Below are 22,111 nucleotides of genomic sequence, written 5' to 3' on the forward strand. Positions count from 1 at the left end.
CATTCTGCATATTCCCATCTCCACGCAATCGTCATCCCGACCCCTCACCATTGCCCCCATCCCCCCACAATTGTGATCCCGACCTCACCCCATCCCCCCAGCTCCCCAAAATCATGATCCTGACCACTCAGCATGTTCCCATCTCCCCACAATCATGATCCCGACCTCTCACCATCTCCCCATCCTCCCATCCCCCCACAATTTTAATCCCGACCTCTCACCATGCCCCCATCTCCTCACAATCATCATCCTGATATCTCCCTATTCCCCCCATCTCCCCACAATCATCATCCCAACCTCACACCATCCCTCCCTTTCATGGCCCTGAACTCTCAGCAAACCCCTCAGCACCCCGATCGTGACTCAGAGCTAATGGCTTGTATGTGCTCTTATCTCACCGCTCGGGCTGTCGGGTGGGACTCTGCAGCAGGATACTTCAATGAGATCCTGCCATTAAGAACCTTACTTTGCTGGGATTTTCCCATGCTACTGCACTCCCTTGCATCTTCATCGCCTTAATTAATGTCAGGGTTTTCAGTCTTGGGAGATGAGAGCTCGCAAACGCACAAGACTAATTTCAAAATGCAGCTGGACTGTTACTGAGTGATTCCCAAATCCCACCAGGCTCATGGATACAATGCGAGTAAATGGCCAGTTCTGGTTTACAGGGAATTCAGAGTGTTCAGAACCTGCTCGAGGTACCTGGTAGTCCTGGGTATCTCGATATCGGCACAAGATCAGACATGATTCAGTTCCTTCTCAACCCTCTGAGCACAGGAAGGCAATTAAAAAAATTATATCACAATACTAATGCAACAATGATTTTTAAACCATTGCCAAACACTAAATCTGATAAACTAGAGTTCACAGACTGGATTGAGTCAAGTGCAATATTCTCTGTATCTTTAGAACATTTTCAGAAGTTGTAAATGTTCTAAGAAGCTATATTTTAGGCAGATGCTGTTTTGGTACACAGAGGGTTAAAGTCAAGGCTCCTGTGATATGATGCAGTATGTAATTGCTATACAGGTACCTTTCTTTCTTCCCCATACCAATCTTCAAATATTCTCAAGTGCAGTGATTCAGTAATCTTAATCATGGTTTTTAAATATAGACAGCTCTTTGCTGCTTTTCAGTTTGAAATCATCTCTCAAGAAAAAAAAAATCACATGGAATAAAATATTACCCTCATATTAAAATCACACTTTTCCCAATTTAAAAAAAACTTGAACAGTCTCTCTTCGGTACAAAATGGATACACTCCATCGATTGCCTGGTTAACTATCCGTGTGGGTCCAAGGTCAGCAGTTTCTGTCATTCTGCAATGAAAAGAGCAAATGTTCGGCAGCAGTTGTTCAAAAGCCAGTTTGATTATCCTGCAGGAAGTTCACATTTGACCTTCTGAGCTTCACACATTTCCTGTTGTCTCAGACCTGATTGAGATTGTTGTAAGTGCACAATTTCTTCACTACCTGCAGGCCATGCCTCCCCCCTACCAGCTAGTGACGGTCATAGGCTGTAGCGGCAGCCGCTGGTGCCGACCCACGGGTTGCAGTGCTGTAATAATAGGGGGAACCTAAGGGAGAATAACACCAGGGTTAGAAAACATTGCACATCGGAAAGAAGGAAGCAGTTCACATTGACTATCTATGAGTGACAAATGAGAAATTTTAGCTAACCTTAATCGCTTGGGAGTGATTGCAGTTATGGATTAACTTTGACCAATTGGCCAACAATGTCTTTAAATGTTAAGTGAATGAATGAAATTGAAAACCTGTGGAATTGTTCTAGGGCAAGTAAAGAAAGAACATTGATGTCCAATGACATTGTTCACCGAAAGCACAAAAATGTTGGAAAGGGTGAATATTCTAAGGGCTGATTTTCCAAGCAGGCATATCCCAGCAAGGAATGGTGCTTGTAGCCAGAGCTGGATGAAAATTCATGGAACCACAACTGCCGAATTTACCTCCACTTAAAAGAATGGGTAGAACTTCAGGAACTGTGGGACCATGATTACATAATCAGCACTGCTCCTGGCTGCTCCACAGATTGGGGAATCAGCTCTTATGTAACATACTATAAACTCCTGCTAAGCCATTGTTCACCTGCCTGAACTATACAGAGGTATCGTCCTTTTGTAATGGGTGGAAAATACCAAGAACTGCTTTTCCAATTTTTAAGTCTGTAATCATTTATGAGTCACTGATAACAGACAAAGAGTTCATGAATAAATGTAATTAGATCAACAAATCAGTGTCTTTCATGGACTATAGCTACAAAAGTAAATGAAAGTTCCCCTCAATCACTAATTATATCACTAAGGACAGCTTCAGAAACAAGAGCATACGTTTAATGCATCACTATTACAGCTATATGTACCTACTGTTTTACATGAAACAAATTCCCCACTCCACAAATCCCCCACTGCATACCCAACAAGCTCTCAGTCCCTTTTAAGGAAAATGATCATTCTACATTTCTGCCATTAACATTACAGTCACATTTTAGGCAGAGTTGAAGAGGGGAGTAAAGGAGGCAGGGACAGATGTGTTGGATAAACTGTACAAGGCAGAGTTTGCAATTTTCTGCTCCTGGGAAAGCACATCTCCTTGGGAACAAATGCCAACAAAAAGGCTTGGCAGCCATTTGGTTTGAAAGTGTCTATGGATGACGATGGGTAAATCTAAGTTATTGTTGTGATAATGTACCTTAACACCAAAGTCAAAAACGTCTCCTTCTATCTTTGTGCCCTTTCTTGGTAAGTTGACAATTTCTGCTGAATTGTAAACACTTCCACATTACAAGCCCATACTCAGTTGGAATTGGAATGAATCAATCCAAACCCATTTTATGTTAGATCCGAGCAGCAAAGAGAGATATTTACCACTCATGAAATTCAAGCCTTGGGCTCTCACTGTGGATGGACAGCATGCTCACCACTGCCCTGCACCACCCCGCGCCCCCCCCAAAATGGAATTTTCCTTTCCCCCACATAAATGGCATTAAGTAATTGGAAAGTAACCACAAGAAAAGAAAAATGCAGGTAACCAAAACAGTCCTGGGTTTATCTGCATATCGTTATCTTTACTACCTGGAGAATTTAAAAGATCTCCCAACACTATTTAAAGAAGAGCAGGGAGTTCTCCTGATGTCCTAATCAACATTCTCAACCAAGGTACCTGCCATTAGTTAGACCAACCCCTGCACCTTCAGCTCAAAAAAAACTTAGGTCCACAAAGCTGCTGAAAGTGTGACCTAATAACAGCTCAGTGAGGGAGACAGGGTATCTGGGACATGAGTGAATAGGGCAACCAATGGGGTATCTCTGTTTCCAACCAGATTGAGGGAGTGGAAAACAACCCCAGGGAGGACCAGGAGAAGGATGTATAAAAATGGTTGAATTCAATCAGGTACGGAAAGAGAAATAAAAGGGAAGAAAATATTTGACTAAGAGAGGGAAAAAAAGAGACAGAAAGTAAGGAAAACAATTAAAATTAAAAATGTGGCAATTTTAAAGCTTTTGTAAAAAATCCAAAATTGAAGGAATGAGACTCCACATGCATAACAGTTAATTTTCAGTACCAGAGAGGTTGACTAGCAGTAATTAGCATTTATCATCTCATCAAGCTGCTTGCACTACTAATTACTATCCCCAAGTAATGAGTTTAGTTTAGTTTGTATCTCCCTGCACAAATACAGCACTTTCACACCATTTAATACACATCAAATATGAGGCAGACAACGAAATGTCATTTTAGCAAAACCAATGGTGAAGCGGCACAACTCGGAGAGCAACTTTTGCATATTCACACACAATCACATTTTTACACCATACCTGAAGCTAATGTATCATACACATATAAATAATGGTAAGCGGCATTTGCCTCACCATTATTTCAACAGCAAATTCTGGTTCATAAAATGTATCACTGCTGTTTGTGGAATCCTGCTTTATGCAAATTGTTTTTTATATTACAACAGTGACTATAATTTCAAACTCTTGTATTGACTGTGAATTGCTTTTGGCCATCCTGAGGATATGAAAGGAGCTACATAAGTGCAAGTTCTGTCTTTACCCAGCAAATTAAGTTAAGTCCAATAAATAGAGATAAGCACAAAGAATATAATTTGAACAGAATTACGCAAAATTACAACATTCAATAATGTTCTTCAATAAGCTTTTTCATTATAACTAATGTGTCAGTGAACCATCAAACAGCACAATAGTGAGCTGTCATAGTCAGAGCATTTGTTGAATATTTATGGTGTTTGATGAATAACACATAAATATTGTATTTATGTCAAAAATAGTAATAAACTGAACATATTCAAGCTTTGAGAACAAAATCAGAAGTGTCTACTACTGTGGAAGAGGAGTGGGACCACTTTCAATCCTGAAGCCAGTTAAAAGTTCATTCAGACATCTAAATCCATAGCCCAAGTGCGAAATTAGATTTAATGTGTTAAGGAAGTATGGCTGTGGTCCTGGGTTCAATGGCCTTTAATGTGGTTTGCAAATGACATCAAGCATTTGCTAACAGTAATAAAAACCAAAACCAGAAGCTCAGGGCCAGGACTGAAGGGAGGTGTTCCGCAAAGCTAACACCCCCAATCTACCATTGGTCTCCCCAATGTACAGCAAACCACATTGTGAGCAGCAAATACAATATCCTAAATTGAAAGAAGTGTGCTGAATTGCTGTTTCATGAGGAAAGTGCATTTAGGGCCTTGATGGTGAGGAAAGAGGAGTTGAAAGAACAGGTATTGCATCTCCTTTCATGCAGAGTGCCATGGGGAGAGGAAGGGGGTGTGGGGGAAGGGACCAGGGTGTCATGGAGGGAACAGTCCCTCCAGAATGCTAAAAGGGAGAGGAAGGAAAGATGTGTTTGGTGGTGTCACCATGCTGAAGTATAGCAGTGGATGATCTGTTGAATATAAAGGCTGGTAAGTTAGAAGGTGAGCACAAGGGGAACACTATTATGCATCTGGGAGGGAAGAGGATAGTTGTAAGCAGGACCGCTGGAAATGGATCAGACAGGGTCATGGGTTCTGGCAACGATAGTGGTGGAAGCAGGCAGTGGGGGGTGGGGGTTGTGGTGAGGAGGGTGTGGAATTCTCTGTTGAGAAATAGAAGAGATATGAGAAGCCCTGGTAAGGACAGACACATCATCAGAACAGATGCAAGGGACACGGAGAAACTGGAAGAATGGAATGAAGTTCCTAGAGGAAATGGGGTGTGAGGAAGTGTTGTTGAGGTAGCTGTGAGAGTGGGCTTATAGTAAATATTCTTTGTTAGTCCAACCCCATAAATGGAGACAGAGACGTTGAGGAAGGGAAAGCAAGAGTCAGAGATAGACTAGATGAAGATGAGAGAAGGGTGGGAACTGAAAGCAAAATTCATGAAATTTTCCAGATCTGGGCAAGAGCATGAAATGGCACCAAGGTTTTAAAAAGAATTGAGGGAAGTGGCCTGTAGGACTGGAATATGGAATGTTCCATTACTAGAACCCATGCAGATATCCAGAGCAACACTTTATGTTTGGAGGGGACGAGTGGAGTTAAAGAGAAGTTGTTCAATGTGAGATCAAGTTCAGTCAGGTGGAGGGGGGAGTTGTGGGGGGAGACTAGGCGGCCTCTGGAAGCCTGCATGACCTCCAACTTCAAAGTCCACCAACTCTGACCAGTCAGCTTCTATGTCCTTCCCAAGTTCTACAAACAAGACTATGCTAGTAGAACGATCATTTCAGCCTGTTACTACCCCACTGAAATGAGTTATTTTACCTCGACTGTTCTTTCTTTCCTTGTCCAGTCTCCTCTCACCTACATCCGTGGCTCTTCCAATGTGCTCCGTCATTCCAGTTTCCTGGCCTTAATCATCTCCTTTTCACTACAGACATTCAATCCTTCTACCACTCCATCCACACAAGGATGGCCTTGGAACCCTCCACTTCTTCCTTGAACGGAGGCCCCATCTGTCTCCATCCATGCCCAGCCTCCCCTGTCTAGCTGAATTTATGGCCAGGATTTTCTCCTCGGCAATTTGGGGGCGGGGCCCACTCGCCGGGGGGAAAATGACTTGGTATGACATCGGGAGGAATCCCCGACATCATCCCGATCCCTTTAAATTTTTAGGAAGGCGGGTGGACAGCAAAATCAGCTGTCCGCCGCCAACCTGTCAATGGCCAATTGAGGCCATTGACAGGGCTATTTAGGATAATTAAATACCTGCCCGTCCAAGCTTAAGGTTGGCGGGTAGGCCAGGAGCCCCAGCGGGCTTCTGATTATTCATGAAACTTCATCCATTGGCAGGATGAAGATTCATGTCCGTTTTTTAAAAACGTAATAAATTTTATGTGTTTATTATTAACATGTCCCATCTCGTGTGACATTGTCACATGAGGGGGACATGTTAATAATTTTAATATTTTTCTATTTTTAGACTTTACTTGCCTGTCACGAATCTCCCTGAGACAGGACTTTGCCTCAGGGAGCAGTGCGCTCTTGCGGACGCATGTGCGAAAGAGCGCACTTTGACAGATGAGGATTCCCCCCACCCCCCGGAACAGGAAGTGCATAGCGCTTTCTGTCGGGCAGGCCACTGGGCAGGCTTTAATTGGCCCGCTCACTCAAAATGGCTGTGGGCACCGTTTTGGTGGCGGGGGTCGGCTGTTCGCCCGCCGCCGAGCCGGTAGGGTCTGCACGCCATTCAAGGGCAAAATTCTGCCCTATGTGTACAATTTAGTACTCTATTCACTGTTCACAATGCCACCTGCTCTATATTGGGCAGACCAAACACAGATTGAATGACTGCTTTACTGAAAACCACCCAACAGTCCACAAGCATGACATTGAGCTTCTAGTTTCCTGTCATTTTAATTCTCCACCTTGCACTTACACTAACCGATTTGTTCCCAGTCTTCCACAGTTTTCCAATGAAACTGAACACAACCTCGAGGAGCAGAACCTCATCTTTCAGTTAGACACTTTACAGCCTTCTGGACTCAATACTGAATTCAACAATTTCAGACCCTAACCTCTGCTCCCATTTTGTTTCCTTTATCTTTGCAGGTTTCAGTTTTACTGTCTTGTTTTTCTCTTTTTTTGCTTTCGGGTGGCAGCTGTTCATCCTTATTCCATTTACACTTCCTGTAGACACATCTTTTCTTTCTTTACTTGTCCCATTACTGCATCCTTTGGTCTTGCACCACCAACCGTTTTGCCATTTAACCTCTCCTTTCTTCCACCCTCTCACAGACTTTTCCTTTTGCTCTTTTTTCCACCCTCCCCCTTTCACTTGGTTAAAACCTATTACATTTCTAACTTTCCCCAGTTGTGATGAAAGGTCAACCTCGGTTTCTCTCTCCATGGATGCTACCAGCCCTGCTGAGCAGTTCTGGCATTTCCGGTTTTTATTTCAGATTTCCAACATCCACAGTATTTTGTTTTTGATTTACTAAAAGCACTCATAGTATCTAAAGAGAGGATATCAGTACTGCACTAGCCTTATTTGTTTTAAAATTTGACAGAGGTTAGCTAAGATGTCTGGTCTTTCTTAAGCAAATACTTGAAATGGAATAATTTGCAGGACTATGGAAAGAGCAGGTTCGTGGGACTAATTGGATAGGTCTTTCAAAGAGCTGGCACAGGCACCATGAGCCAACTGGCTTTTTTCTATGTTGTTTCATTCTATGATATTATGATCTTTGATTAGAATATCAGCTGTATATTGAGAACATAGACAAATGGCTGGATGAAATTCCAGTTCAGCCATTACTACCCATCACTGTCAGTACAGAATAATTGTGGGCAGGATTTTTCAGTCAGCGTGCAAGGGCGGGCCCGAGACGCCGACGCATAAAATGACGCACGATGATATCGGGACAAGTCGGCTGTGCGCCCGCCAAAATATAAATGGCCTGTTAAGACCATTAGCAAATTATTTATTGTCATTGCTAACACTGTTCGTCCAACCTTAAGGTTGGCGGGCAGGTGAAAAGCCCAAGCGGCCTTTGCATTTTTTAGGAAACTCACCAACGTGCGGGATGAGGTTTCCTAAAGCTTTCATTAAATAAATAAAAAAAATTTCATATATATAAAAACATGTCCCATCTCATGTGACACAGTCACATGAGGGGACATGTTTAAATAAATTTTTAAACCTCAACTCTCTCTCCTCCCCCTGCCCACACAGGTAACACAGAGCACTACCACTTGCGTATTATGCTGGGCAGGCCTTAATTGGCATTTAATTGGCATTAAAAGACATTTCAAAATGGTGATCCTGATCACAAGACCTCTCTTGATATAATGTTTGAATATTCCACACAAGGTAATTGATTAGTTCATCCTTGGACAGACTTTGACTATTGTGTTACCTGGATGACAAAGAGGTTAGAAATTGAGATAAAGAAGAAAAAGTGTGTTTATGACAGGTGTCAGGTAGAAAATAAGATTGAGAACCAAGCTGAATACAGAAGGTTCAGAGGAGATGTGAAGGAGCAAGTAAGAGATGCAAAGGGGATGAAAAGAGACTGGCAGCTAACATAAAAGGGAATTCCAAAGTCTTCCATAGGCATATAAATGATAAAATAGTAGTAAAAGGAGGAGTAGGGTCTCTGAGATCAAAAGGGTGATTTACACATGGAGGTGGAGGGCATAGCTGAGGTACTAAATTAATACTTTGCATCTGTCTTTACAAAGGAGGAAGATGCTACCAGGCCATGGTAAAAAAAAGAGATAATTCAGACATTAGATGAATTCAAAATTGAAAAAGCGGAGGTATTAGCTAGGCTATCCGTACGTAAAGTTGATAAGGCACCAGGACTGGATGAGATGCATCAAAGGATACCGAGGGAAGTGAGTGTGGAAATTGCAGAGACAGTGGCCAGAATTTTTCGATCTTCCTTAGAGTCAAAGGTGGTCCCAGAGTTTGGAGAATTGTAAACATTACATCCTCATTCAAAAATGGGTTTAAAGGTATTACAGGCCAGTCAGTTTAACTTCGATGGTGAGGAAACTTCTGGAAACTTTGGCCCGTAAATTCCATGGGGTGGCAATCAGAGTCAGATTGCCACTCCGCTCCTAGTTTTTTATCTTGAAATCCAGCCGCTCATTTCTCGCCTGACCTTCCTACTCAAGCTGGGCAAGAAAAGTGCAGTGCAGCAGGTGCCTGAGGCCTTGTGCTGAGGGCAGGAGAGTCAGAGATAAGGAAGCCTTTTTTACTGTACCACAGAGGTGGGGGTGAGGTGGTCTGTTGTTTGGTGGGGGGACGGGGGGGTGAAGGGGCGGTGTCAGTACTATGGTTACCCAAAAGTTAGAAGTGGTTTTAATTCTTTTAACTTTTCCTTGGTAACTATTACTGTTAGACAATTGGAACCATAAGAAGTTTGTGATTTAAATCGCACGTTCCCAGTGCAGGGCGATTGCCCAACAGAAGTTTGAGCTTCCCTGGCAATTGCTGTGCAACCCTTACTTGGGGGGGTGGGGGTCCACTTGCACATCTTTAAGGCACCCCACCCCATCCCCTGCAGTTACAACGCCCCGGAGCTCATAAGTTACGGACCAAGAATTCAGGACAAAATGAATAGTCACATGGACAAATGCAGGTTAATTAAGGAAAGCCAGCATGAAGTTCTTAAGGGAAAATCATGCTTAACTAACTTGCTAGAGTCTTTTGAAGAGTTAACAGAGAGGGTTGATAAGAGTAACACTATTGATGCTGGGTACCTGGACTTTCAAAAGGCATTTGATACAGTGCCACACAACAGACTTGAAAGTCAAGTTATAGCTCATGGTATAAAAGGGACAGTAGCAACGTGGAAACTGAATTGGCTGAGCGAAAGGATAACAGAAAGTAGTGGTCAATGGATGTTTTTTGTGCTAGAGGAACATTTGTAATGGTGTTCCCTAGGGATCAGTGTTGGGACTCTTGGTTTTCCTGATATATATTAATGACCTAAAGCTTGGTGTACAGGGAACAATTTCAAAGTTTGCAGATGATACAAAACTTGAAAGCATTGTGAACTGTGAGGAGGATAATGCAGAACTTCAAAGGGCCATAGACAAGTTAGTGGAATGGGTGGATAGGTGGCAGATGAAATTCAATGCAGACAAGTGCAAGATAATTCATTTTGGTAGGAAGAACACGGAGAGACCATATAAAATAAAGGGTACAACTCTGAGGGCTGTGCAGGAGCAGAGGGACCTGAATGTATATGTGCACAAATCATTGAAGGTGGCAGGATAGGTTGAGAGAGTGGTAAATAAAGCAAACAAAATCCTACACTTTATTAATAGAGGCATAGAGACATAAAGTACATGAGTAAGGAAGTTATGTTGAATTTGTATAAGTCACCAGTTCAGCCTCAGCTAGAGTATTGCATCCAGTTCTGAGTGCCACATTTTAGGAAGGATGTGAAGGCTTTAGAGAGGGTGTAGAAAAGATTCACGAGAATGGTTCCAGGGATGAGGAACTTCAGCTATGAAGATAGATTGGAAAAGTTAGGGCTGTTTTCCTGACAGAAAAGAAGGGTGAAAGGAGGTTTGATAGAGGTCTTCAAAATCATAAGGGGTCATTAGAAGCTAAGAAATAGGAGCAGGAGTAGACCACATAGCCTGTCGAGCCTGCTCTGCCATTCAATAAGATCACGGCTGTTCTTGAGCTTCAACTCCATTGTCCAGCCCGCTCTCTTTATCCCTCAATTCCCTGAGAGATCAAAAATCTGTCTATCCCAGCCTTAAATTCATTCAACGATAGAGCATCCACAGCCTTGTGGGGTAGAGAATTCCAAAGATTCACAACTCTTTGAGTGAAGAAATTTCTCCTTATCACAATCCTAAATGATCAGCCCCTTATCCTGAGACTGTGTCCCCCATGTTTTAGATTCCCTCACCAATGGAAACAATCTCTCAGCATTTACCCGATCAAATCCCTTCAGAATTTTGTAGCTTTCAATGAGATCGTCTCTTATTCTCCTGAACTCCAGAGAGTTTGGAGTCTGGACTGAATAGATAGAGAGAAACTGTTCCCACTTGTGAAAAGATCGAGAACAAGAGGGCACAGGTTTAAAGTAAATAGTAAAAGAAGCAAAAAAGTTATATGAGGAGAAGCTTTTTTATGCAGCAAGTGGTTAGGGTTTGGAATGCACTGCCTGAGATTGTGGAGGAGGCAGGTTCAATTAAAGCATTCAAAAGGGAATTAGACTGTTACCTGAAAAGGATGAATGTGCAAGGTTACAGGGAAATGATGCTAGGCAAGTTACTCATTCTGAGAGCTGGTACTACACAATGGGCCAAATGGCCTCCTTCTGCACCCTAACAATTCTGTGATACTATTACCGGAATGTTGTCAAGGCCCATATCCTTTGCAGTATCCAGTGCCTTCAGCCATTTCTTGATATCATGTGGAGTGAATTGAATTGGCTGAAGACTGGCATCAGTGATCTGGGGACCTCTGGTGGAGATGGATCATCCACTCAGCAATTCTGGCTGAAGATGGATGCAAATGCTTCAGGTTTGTATTTTGTACTGATGTGCTGGGCGCCCCCATCAATGAGGATGGGGATATTTGTGGAGCCTCTTCCTCCAGTGAGTTGTTTTATTATCCACCACCATTCATGACTGGATGTGGCAGGACTGCAGAGCTTAGATCTGGTCCACTGGTTGTAGGATTACTTAGCTCTGTTTATCGCATGCTGCTTCTGCTTTTTGGTATGCAAATAGTCCTGTGTTTTAGCTTCACCAGGTTGACATCTCATCTTTAGGTATGCTTAGTGCTGCTCCTGGAATGCCCTCATGCACTCTTCATTGAACTCTTTATCTACTTGCCTTTTCTAATTGAATCTTAATTTGGCTAAAAGTTAACCTCATCTAATTTGTAACTTACATTTTTGCATGTGTGCACATGTGCACATGCATGTGTTGCAATAGTCAGGACATGTGTTTACCTTTTTAAACATTTTTAATATCTTTATTTGAGTGGGTTTTTAGCACAATAAAAACTAACCCCTTATATGTTTAAACTCACAAAAGCCTGTCAAACTGAGTTCTTTGCAATCAGCACGTAAACAGTTAAGTACATGCACTGAATTAGCACACTGATCCTTATAAATTTATAAAAAAACATACCCTGTTACGGACAACTGAGGGGTGGGAAGAAAGGTTGTGGGGTGGTGAGTGGGGTAGGGGTGGGGAGGGGCGGGGGTCCTTGAATCCTTCCTCATCATCTGGTCGTAACAGTGTATTCACTGTTTCTGAACATATTGGTGGCTGGGCATATGCATTCACACCATACCCTGGCTCACCACTCAGCTGTCAGTAATTCTAGGTTATAAACCCAACACATGGCCACATACTACACTCCTCATTAAGGACCTGATGTATACTTATCACAGCGCCACAAAGCCCAGTACTCACGAGACCTGAGAGGAACAAAGGGATGAATTCTCACCATGTAGGCATATGCAATGGAACACCAGAGGTGTGGCATAAGACTAGAAACCCACATAAATATCTTCATCTTTAAACTATGAGATTAATCTAAAACACTAGAAACCAACATACCTCTTCTGTTCTAGACCAGAAGCAACAAACACATAGATCGCCATGCCAGAGCTTGGTAACAACCTTCCTGCTGGACTAGCGGGTGTCACACAGGCAAACATTCACTATAGTTCTTACTAAAGAATTAAAAGGCACATATCTTCCTTATTGTGGCTCCAACTACTTACTGCATGTGTTCAGCTGACAAATTGGCATGGCAACCAGGAAGGATGGTACCTCAATACGTAGGTAATGGTTTTGCATTAAAGAGGCACATCTGAAGCCAAGTAACATGTTTGGGTCCAAAATCAGGTCACTGAGTTTGGGTTCTATTCTCTCATACAACCTTTATAAATTTGCCTAACTTCAGACTGATAATTTGACTCTGTCTTTGTTTGGCTCTATGAATAATGTCCCAGACTAGGATTTGGATTTACACAATTATATTGTCAGAACTTTCTCTACAATATTGAACTCCAGTGGCTCAGTGGTTCTGTTCTGTTCTGGGCCCCAGCCAAAATTCTCTCTAATTCTCCATGCTATGTGCAGCTCATTTGTTGCACTATGCCATCCCTTTAAGATTGGTACACAGCCACACATGTGCAGGTCTTAAAGAGATCGCTGCTTGGGCACAGTCTGTTTGTTCCCAGTGCGGCTCACTCTTGATTGCTGCGTGGCCGTACGCTCACACAGCTTAAAGTATATCAGCCCTGGGTTCCCCATATTATTTAGCATAGATGTCTGTTGTGCCCAGAATTATACAATATGGCGGGGAAGTATTTGTAATTCTGAGGCCTAGTGCACCAGTAAAGGGCAAGCGTCATTAGCAAGCCAGCAGCCAGCTTTCAAAGGAAAATACGTAAGAGAGCACATACTAGCATAATATGGCAATGCTGCCACAATTTCCTCTAGCGCCCATTTGCAAAAGGTGAAAAAAAGCACAGCGGCTCCAGGAGTTCTCAAAAGTGGCAGAAGCTTTGTATGTTTTACTTTTTATGCAATGCCCCTATTACTACAATTGTCCAGTATTTGATATTTCAATTGAACATCCGTGTTAGAAAATATCGATGATCTTAAAACTTAAGTTTTTTCTCAGAAGTACCTCGCATACTGTATTTTCTGGTTTAGGTGCCTAACAATGAAAAAAAGATACAGGGAGGCCAGTGTGCCCCAGAACATAAATGCAAGCCAATCTGCCAATCACCAAGGATCCCCAGGGGGATCACCAGCATGCCAGCTGCAGAGCTTTGCCATCTGCAATAAGCATGCTATAGGCAAATTGCCACGCAGACACCTCAATGCCCACAGGTATGGTACTTGTCGATCACTGGGTGCCAACACTGTAACATCAGTCAATGTGATGCTCATGGAAAAAAACAGGTGCTTCAAACAACAGACTGTAATTTCACCTCCCTTCCCACTGAATATAGAGACACCGCTACCCAATGCTACAATACTACTACATTTCCCAAAGCAGAATAGGTCACGGATGGTTGCCACGTACCCAACCTAAAGCTCATCCTGGGTAACATTAGTGGTAACCATGCTTTCCTATCTAAAGGCTATGGAGGATATGAGTGTGGCAAAGCTTCTAAATGAAAGTTGCAGCTTGAATATGTGCCCTGTTGAAGTATGGAGTTGCTTGAGACAGAAGGAGCTGCAAGGTTGTGTGAAGGTTGGGAATGGGCCAGTGGTGGATCTGAGACAGGTTGAAAGCCAGCTTTTGGTGGCAGGCACTATTTATCAGGTGCTTGGCACATTTGAATATTCCTACCTTACCAGGGAGATTACATTACATTGCCATCTTTTGCTTCTATTCAACCTGTACACCATGTTATACTATCTTGTGAAGAGGTTTCCCTGGACTGTCTTCCCTGTGCACTTTGTCAGACACAAAGGGCTCAGAACAGGAGCCAAGGACCAAGACACTTGCTTCAGTTTTATGCCCTGGCATTAGATTGCTTTATGGCTCCCTTCCTCACCCTGCAGCCTTTGCAATGTTTTTCTTAAATACAATTCTCAGTCTTTCTAAAGACCTGTTCCTTCCAGCAACTCTCAAGAGCTGGGTGCCTTCCATTCTAAAGCAAATCTCTCCATTACTCAATCCAGCTCATCTGACACTGAGCTGTGAGAAGGCTACAAAATGTTTACATTAGCTGACTTTGCGTCACTGGACAAAGCTGGTCCTTTGCTCCCATTCCATGGGCACAGTGTCTGGAGAGTGTCCGTGCAGAATCAGGCAGGACTCTGAAGATGAGCATCAGGCTGAACTTGGTGTGAAATATGGCAGGACTCCAATGCTAGTCTCTGAAAAATCATTCAAATGTCCACTTCAGGTAAACTAAAACATTATACTCAATTAGCATGTCACTTATACTGAATACAATCACAAAGGATCAAAGTAACTCAGCACTCCCATTCCTTCCAGTTATTTTTCCCCTCACATTGTATCTTATTGAGGGGCAGATAGATAAACTGTAAAGCCACTGTGACTAACTGTCGGTAGGTACAAATTTCCCCTACTTGAAGAGGTTCCTTGCTTTGCCTCCTACCCTAGATGACCTGGTTGCTATTAGAAACTCAGCCAGCTGCTTTCCTATCACTATGGTACAGCACATTAACACAACATGTTGTGGTGCAGTGAGGCTCTTCTCAGAAGGTGCAAGGCCAGCCAGGAGCGCACTGAAATGGCTGATTCTAGAAATAGCAAAAGCATGGGTGAGAGCTTCAGCAACAGATGGGCTCAGTCAGAGCAGAGGTTGACAGGAAGTAGGCTGTCTTTGTGGTGGAGAGGATATGGGGTCAGGAGCTCAGTTCAGCATCAGGGATGCTGAACTGCAAACAGTTCTGAAGAGTCTACTTCAGTGTGAGACAGTGAGCAGGGAGTGGAATGGAGTCGGTAACGTAGCAGGAACTGAAGACAATGGCCTCGATAACATCCCGGCATGATCGTCATTGGGGGTTTAAATCTGAAAAAAACACTAAATGCTTCTCCAACATGACTCATATGTGCCTGCTGCCATTTATATGGCAGTGGGTGACAAGGCGTGCAGATGTCCTGTCTTGAAGATGCAGGACACTTTGTTAGCATGTGTAAATCTGGCTCCCATAGAGTACCTGGGAGTCCAATTTAAATTGAATTGCTGCTGAGTGGGAATTCCCAATAATCTGCAAGCATGAGCAAGAGATGGGAGTTGCCGGATTCAGAAGATAAGTCTTTTTACAGCACTCCTAGTCGGCCAGAAGGAGAAGGAATGCTCTTCCCACCCATCCCTCAAGGGAACCTCTGGCTTCCCTTATGCTGATTGCAACCTCTCTTTCCAGCCCTTGCTGCAATTGCCAACCTCTCCCACACTGCTGGCCTCTCTCTCCCCCACCCCACCTTCCACAATCACACAGTTGATCCCACCTCTCCCCACGAGCCCAAATCTCAAGCTACTCACCATCGACTGCCGAGGACCTTTCCCCAAGGGCTGTTCTTCCCTACTCAGCAGCTGCCAGCCTGTCAATTTGGCTGACTGCCATGCTGGAAACGGAAATTGTTATAAAAAAATGAGCTTTTGCTGTTAAATTCAGCAGGAGCTCTGGGTCGCCAGCTGGGAGGGAGCCAAGGAAAGATCCTTGGGAATCCCAGCAGTAATGATGCAGAAACGGAAAGAGAGCCATAGCTACGACATACAAATAAGAATGGAATCAGGTGACAATAAACCAACAAGCCTGGTTGTGTCTTAATAGTACTGAATAGGGTTGGGCCTAAAGAAAGAAGTAAATATTTGACAGAGAAAGTCTAATCATGTTTCAGTGCAACTGAAAGCAACTGAACCGGGAGCCATCAATGGAGGTGGCCCCAATTGTCCACTCGGTTTGGGTGGGGCAGGCAGCCTGATTATGACATTTGGAAGCAGTAGGAAAAATTGTATGTGTAAATTTTTTGAGATGCTGGTACAGAGTGCGAAGATCGTTGAATAAATCCAGCAACATTTCCTCCAGAATTAATCAGTTAGAATGCATGTCGATAACATATCCATCATTCTCACCCCATCTCAGGAACTCTAATGGTCAAAGATATTTTCATATGCCAAGACATCTCTAGAGGACATGACCCCGACCCCGGAAATGCCCTAAATATTTAACAGTTGTGGGACAAACAGCCACATACAATGACCCCATACCCTTGTAAAAAATAAATGCTTAACTAGTTGGGTGTATTAGAGTGGGGTTTCTGTCAGCTTGAGTTAAATTCTGCAGTATACACAGATCGGTGTCAAAGAGGAGATAGCAACAATGCATCAAAAGAAATTTATCTTGATCTACGTCAAGTTAAAAGTAATGAGCTAAAATGGCACAGGAGTTATCACATTCAAAGAGCATGAAATTGGATCATTTTTCTTCATTAGATTTTGTTACTTGCATTTAGTGTTCTTTAAAGTATCAATTTGAACTCTCTTCCCCTTTATTCATTTCTACTTTGTTTTAAGCATTTTATTTGAATTTTCATCCTATCAACATCTGCTCTGTACAGAACACCCTAAACAATCACATCTCACAACAGCTAACTGATGGGACTCCTCGTCATATGACAAACTGAAAGGGGCAGCCATGTTAAGCTGTCATCGTGTGGAAAACTATGCATCACCTCACAGACCAGCCTATGCTGTAAAGAAAAGGAAACCATTGTACACATCGTCTGTGTCAATTATATTGGAAATAGAAATGTGAATAATTAGTCATATGAAAATACAGTCTCTCTCGGTTCTTAACTGGGGTTTTAAACCAATCCATATTGAAACAATCAGTCACTGATGTTGCTGTCCAAAGACACTTCTGTCCCAACACAGGTGTCCAAAAATCTTCATGCATCTGCTGTCTGTGTGCAAACTTTTGACTAGGAACTCTTAGGTTCACAACCCTGCCCCATTACCAATTCTCCATCACCACTGGATGTGACAGATGGACCCTGGTAAAAGCTGCGCATGACTTTCTTTAATGTAGGGAACTTGGGCACCATCACTGTCCATACGACCAACACGGAATGGTGGTCATATTTCGAGGACGTGTCAAACCACAATGACTGGGACCACCTTGAAACTACAGCCTTCTTCTACCTCTGCAGCTGGTAAGATACACAGTTTCTTTCACCTGTTCTGCTGTTAAGGACTTTTTTGAACTGCAGTTTGTCTGGCATCTCCCCCCGACCATGCTGCCATGGGTGGCCCTACAAGGAGCATGGAGCTACCAATAGCATTGCTCAAGGGATCATCAGAATGCACAAAGCTTCTCTACCAGGTCAAGGTGGCGATCTACGTAGAAGTGGAAAGGTAGACACTGACGGGAAATGCTCTACTTTAGGCTTCAAGCCAATGTATCTGAATGGGGACACCAAAGGATATGTATAGGTCATGAATGAAGTGTTTGCAAACTTAGTTGAGCTTCACAAAGGCTTGACATTATATTGATGATAAACATGCAGAGTACAGTCAGTTATAGAATAATGGATGTTTGGAGTGAATTACAGACTTGGTTCTAAGGTAGCATATGACTAATGTAGAATAGATGATTCCCTCCTGTCATGCCCCTCACTATCCCTAACACAGACACATCTGGACTTCACCCTATGACTACTTGACCGTTTTTTAAAAAAGAGATGACAGGACAAATGGTCATTGACTAAATGAGAATTGACTACATAAGTGAAATAGTGTCCATTTTAAAGCACAATGGGCATCTGACCAGAGATTATAAAACAGGACAGGAGAATGTCTACACATTTTAACACTAGAGCATGGAAGTCCAGAATTTTCAGAAAAACCAAAGGACACAATCTGGGTTGGGTGTACAGGATCATATGAGGGCAGGACATAGAGATGAGTCAGAAAGGTGGGGAGGGGTTACAGAAATAACATCCGCTTTACACAACCTACCCTACACTTAAAAGAAAAATTCTCAAGATATGGGCATCACTGGAAAGACCAGCATTCATTGCCCAACCACAGTTGCCTTTAACTGAGCAGTTCAAAAACCCAACCTACTATACCCATAATCACACCATGTCCTACATCGCACTATTTCATTCTATTTCACTGCATTCTCTGCATATTATATCTTATTCATATACCTTGTCATCACTCTACTGTTACATTATATAATACACCATAAAACATACTTCACACTATATTAATGGACTCTGTATATATCATAATATCTTGTATGTAGTATATAATGTTCAGTTATATAGGTGTTTCTAGTATACTTATGCAATACCACAACATTACCATTTGTTTAAACATACTAATTCATTTAAATACAGACATATAGAGCACCAAATTGTAATACAATGGTTCCTAAACTTTTCATGTAAAGTTGCATCTTCAGAACTTCACTCCACCATTCCCAGGCAGTAACAGAAAGCCTGGTCCGAGTCCTCTCTGAACACAAGCTGTTACCTGCCATCAGGAGGTTGAAAGATCACTTGAGGTGACCTTGCACTCCTAATTACCCTTCCCCCCTCTTCCCCTACAGAGAGATGGTGCAGCCTCCACATGATACCTCTTCAACTAACATCGCTCAAGTCGAAAAAGGCGGACGCGAGGATCAAACATGCATTAGCTGATCCTCAGTCGCTAGATCTGAGAGTCTAAAGCCAAGTAACATCTCTGAAACTAATACCACGCAGAATTTTGTGGGGTGATGAAGAAGAGAGAAAAAATAGAACACAATGTTAGTGAGGTAGACTAGAAAGGGAAATGGATTTGAAAAAAAGAGCTCCCATTACTGACAGGATCCCAGAGCAGGGTCAGTGGACTATTAGATCCAGTCATGCTCCTCTACTACTGGTGTAACAGACGCACAAAAGGAACAAATCACATTTTAGGGTATAACATAAATAGGATGTAATGATATGAAATAATATACATTATATACAATATATTGTAATATAACATATTACATGCACTTCATGTACTAAACCCCCAACTCATATACACTGCATCCTGCCTATATTTTACCTTACTGTATCATTTCCCTACATATACCACACCTTTTTGGCTCATATATAACTACCACACTACATCATTACACTATTCAAATATAAAGTCAGTGAGTTGTATAATGAACTACTTGATCAATACAATCCCACACACAAAGTGATATGGAAAACTGGAGATTAATTAACAATTAATTGTGGCATCTAGAGTTGGTGCCATGGAGTGCCAAGATGAGGGAATCGCAATCAGTATGCTAAACGTGATCTTCTGGCTCTCAGTCAGCTCACAGAGGTGGTTCAGAGGGAGAATGGGAAGGGACAGAATCAATTCCAAGAAGGCCTTCTGCACTTGCTAGTGACCAGGTCCAAAACAGCACAGATAAAGTCCTTGGAAGCTCATGATGCCTGAGACTTGGAAGTGGAAAAAGAAAATAATTTAAATATAAGCTGTCGAGGCAACTTCTTCATCAGCCTGGAGAAGAGGGATCCGTCATCTGTACATAATCACTAATTGTCACAGAACACGCTGGAAAAACTAAATGGTGCTGATATGTAAAAACGGCCACATGTACTCATGAAGCTCTTTATTGCACAACAAGATCTTTCAAACAGCATAATCTGAAGATACACTTACTTAATAATCCAGCATTGGGAAATCTCCAGGAGTCATTATAAGTTGTATACTGCGGATGGGAATATGGACTCCCAGAAAAATCACTTCCTAAAACAAGAAAGAGCACAAGGAGGGTGAAATCATGTAAAGGTTCTTGAGTTAATTAGTCTAGGTTGTCCTACAATTGAAGATATATGATGAAGAAGTAGTTCAATATTATGAACCCAACCATCATTAGTCTACATCTAGTCACACTTTTCTTCACTTTGTGAAACTCAAACCTTCAATAATTCAACAACATCACATGTAACATCAGGGACTTATTGGTACAAGGAGTATGCTGGAAAATAAATTGAGATTTATTAACACAATCAATTAACTGGCTTCACTAATTAGTCAAAGTTTTCTGGCATTACGTCTGGTAGATATTTTCTATACCAGTTTTCTATGTCCTTTTGCCCCTTATCTGCTTTCTTCAATCCTCACTGCTTTTTCCCTCATGGATATGATGTTAGATATCAAGAACTGAGACCACATGATGATTATCACCAGATATATTTTGTGAATTCTGAACATTAACCCAATGCAAATAGCCTGGTCCTATGGCTCAGAAAATAATTAATATCAATATTTTAGCGTAAAAAACTAAATACAATAACTAGTTAAACCATAAAAATCCATTCCTTGCTTGGCTAAGTGACTTCATTAAAATATTTGTTGTCTTCTCTCAGGATTTAACCAAGTCTGCTTCCTTTGTTCCCCAAACTTTCCCCTCACACCTCAGTACTGACAGGAGTGCCTCAGCCTTCCCAGCCCTTAGCTGTGCAGATAAGGTGATGGCAATCTGTGTTGCTCTGCATATTAATCAGCAGGCGATGGGAGATTTAAACTCATCAGCTGCACTCCTGCTCAAATGATTTGAAGCAAGCCGACACTTCACGATGTGATTCCCTTCGTTCCCCCTCCTTGCTCCCAGGGGGATGCGCCAGGGCCTGACAGGCTCAGACTTCCAATTCTCTGCTTTTTATGCCTCAGTGGTCAGGGTGTCAGGCTCCTGCAGTACAGACCAGCGGAGAGCTGCAAGAGTCACTGAGCACCATCAGCTCAATGACAGAATCGCTCGCTTCATCCAGAAATATTCTGCATATCGAGTAGGAGCCAGGCTGTGCTGGAGATGTGGCAGGAGCTGAGTAAAACTATACCAGATCAATGCACGTCTAAACAGCTTGCCAGCCCCTTTATGGAAATACCACTGTCCATCAGTGGTAATTCTTGACAGCTGAACTGTTCAATCATCAGCTGTGATGAGGAGTCCCAGAGAGAAAAAAACACCTTAATAAACATCAAACACAAGAATTTTAAGGGGTGCTAATTTTCTTTACATCCCAGTCTACTACCTGCCTAACAACACAAAACGTTTAATGATTACTGATTAATTAGCCTCAAGTAGACCCTTTGTGTTTCAGCTGTAAAATCTTCCCAATGGGTAAAAGAGGTGCTGCAGTTTGCAACTTAATAGCAGTCTGTATGGCTCCTTGGAAAAAAGGCTTTGGCATAATCACACCAAATGAACATGATAAATAATAAACAAAGATCCCAATTAACTGTGAAATGAAGGATCGAGTTTTTAAGGGGTCCAAAGGTCTTTAAGATCCACAAATAAAGCCTCTGTGGCTGTGCACTCTGGATGAGATGTCTGTGTGGCCGACAGCAGCCCTGCAAACACCGTTCATTCTCTACAGACACGAAAGGAATCGGATTTAAGACCAGCCCTAGGACATCCACTTTAAATACTGTACATCCCCATCACTTCAAAAAAACATTACAACATCAATATTTGTATTTATATAGTGCCTTTAACAAAGCAAAACATCCCAAGGCGCTTCATAGGAACGTTATCAAACTCAATTTGGAACTGAGTCACATAAAGCACGATTAGAGCAAGTTACCAAAAACTTACTCGAAGAGGTAGATTC

At 42.4% G+C, this 22,111-nt stretch overlaps 1 protein-coding gene across 2 annotated transcripts in view; it reads right to left on the reverse strand.

Annotated features, from left to right (window-relative positions):
• Window positions 1–1,499: 1,499 nt before the first annotated feature.
• pax5 (paired box 5) overlaps window positions 1,500–22,111 on the reverse strand; it is a 257,499-nt gene continuing 236,887 nt past the window's right edge. For both annotated transcript variants that reach the window (XM_041186242.1, XM_041186243.1), the window contains 2 exons: window positions 20,157–20,243; window positions 1,500–1,576 (listed from right to left, as the gene is read on the reverse strand). In XM_041186242.1, coding sequence (XP_041042176.1) covers window positions 1,500–1,576; window positions 20,157–20,243 — 164 coding nt within the window. The remainder of the gene's footprint in view (window positions 1,577–20,156; window positions 20,244–22,111) is intronic.

The sequence above is a fragment of the Carcharodon carcharias genome, chromosome 4 (assembly GCF_017639515.1).
Source record: "Carcharodon carcharias isolate sCarCar2 chromosome 4, sCarCar2.pri, whole genome shotgun sequence".
NCBI classification, from domain to species: domain Eukaryota; kingdom Metazoa; phylum Chordata; class Chondrichthyes; order Lamniformes; family Lamnidae; genus Carcharodon; species Carcharodon carcharias.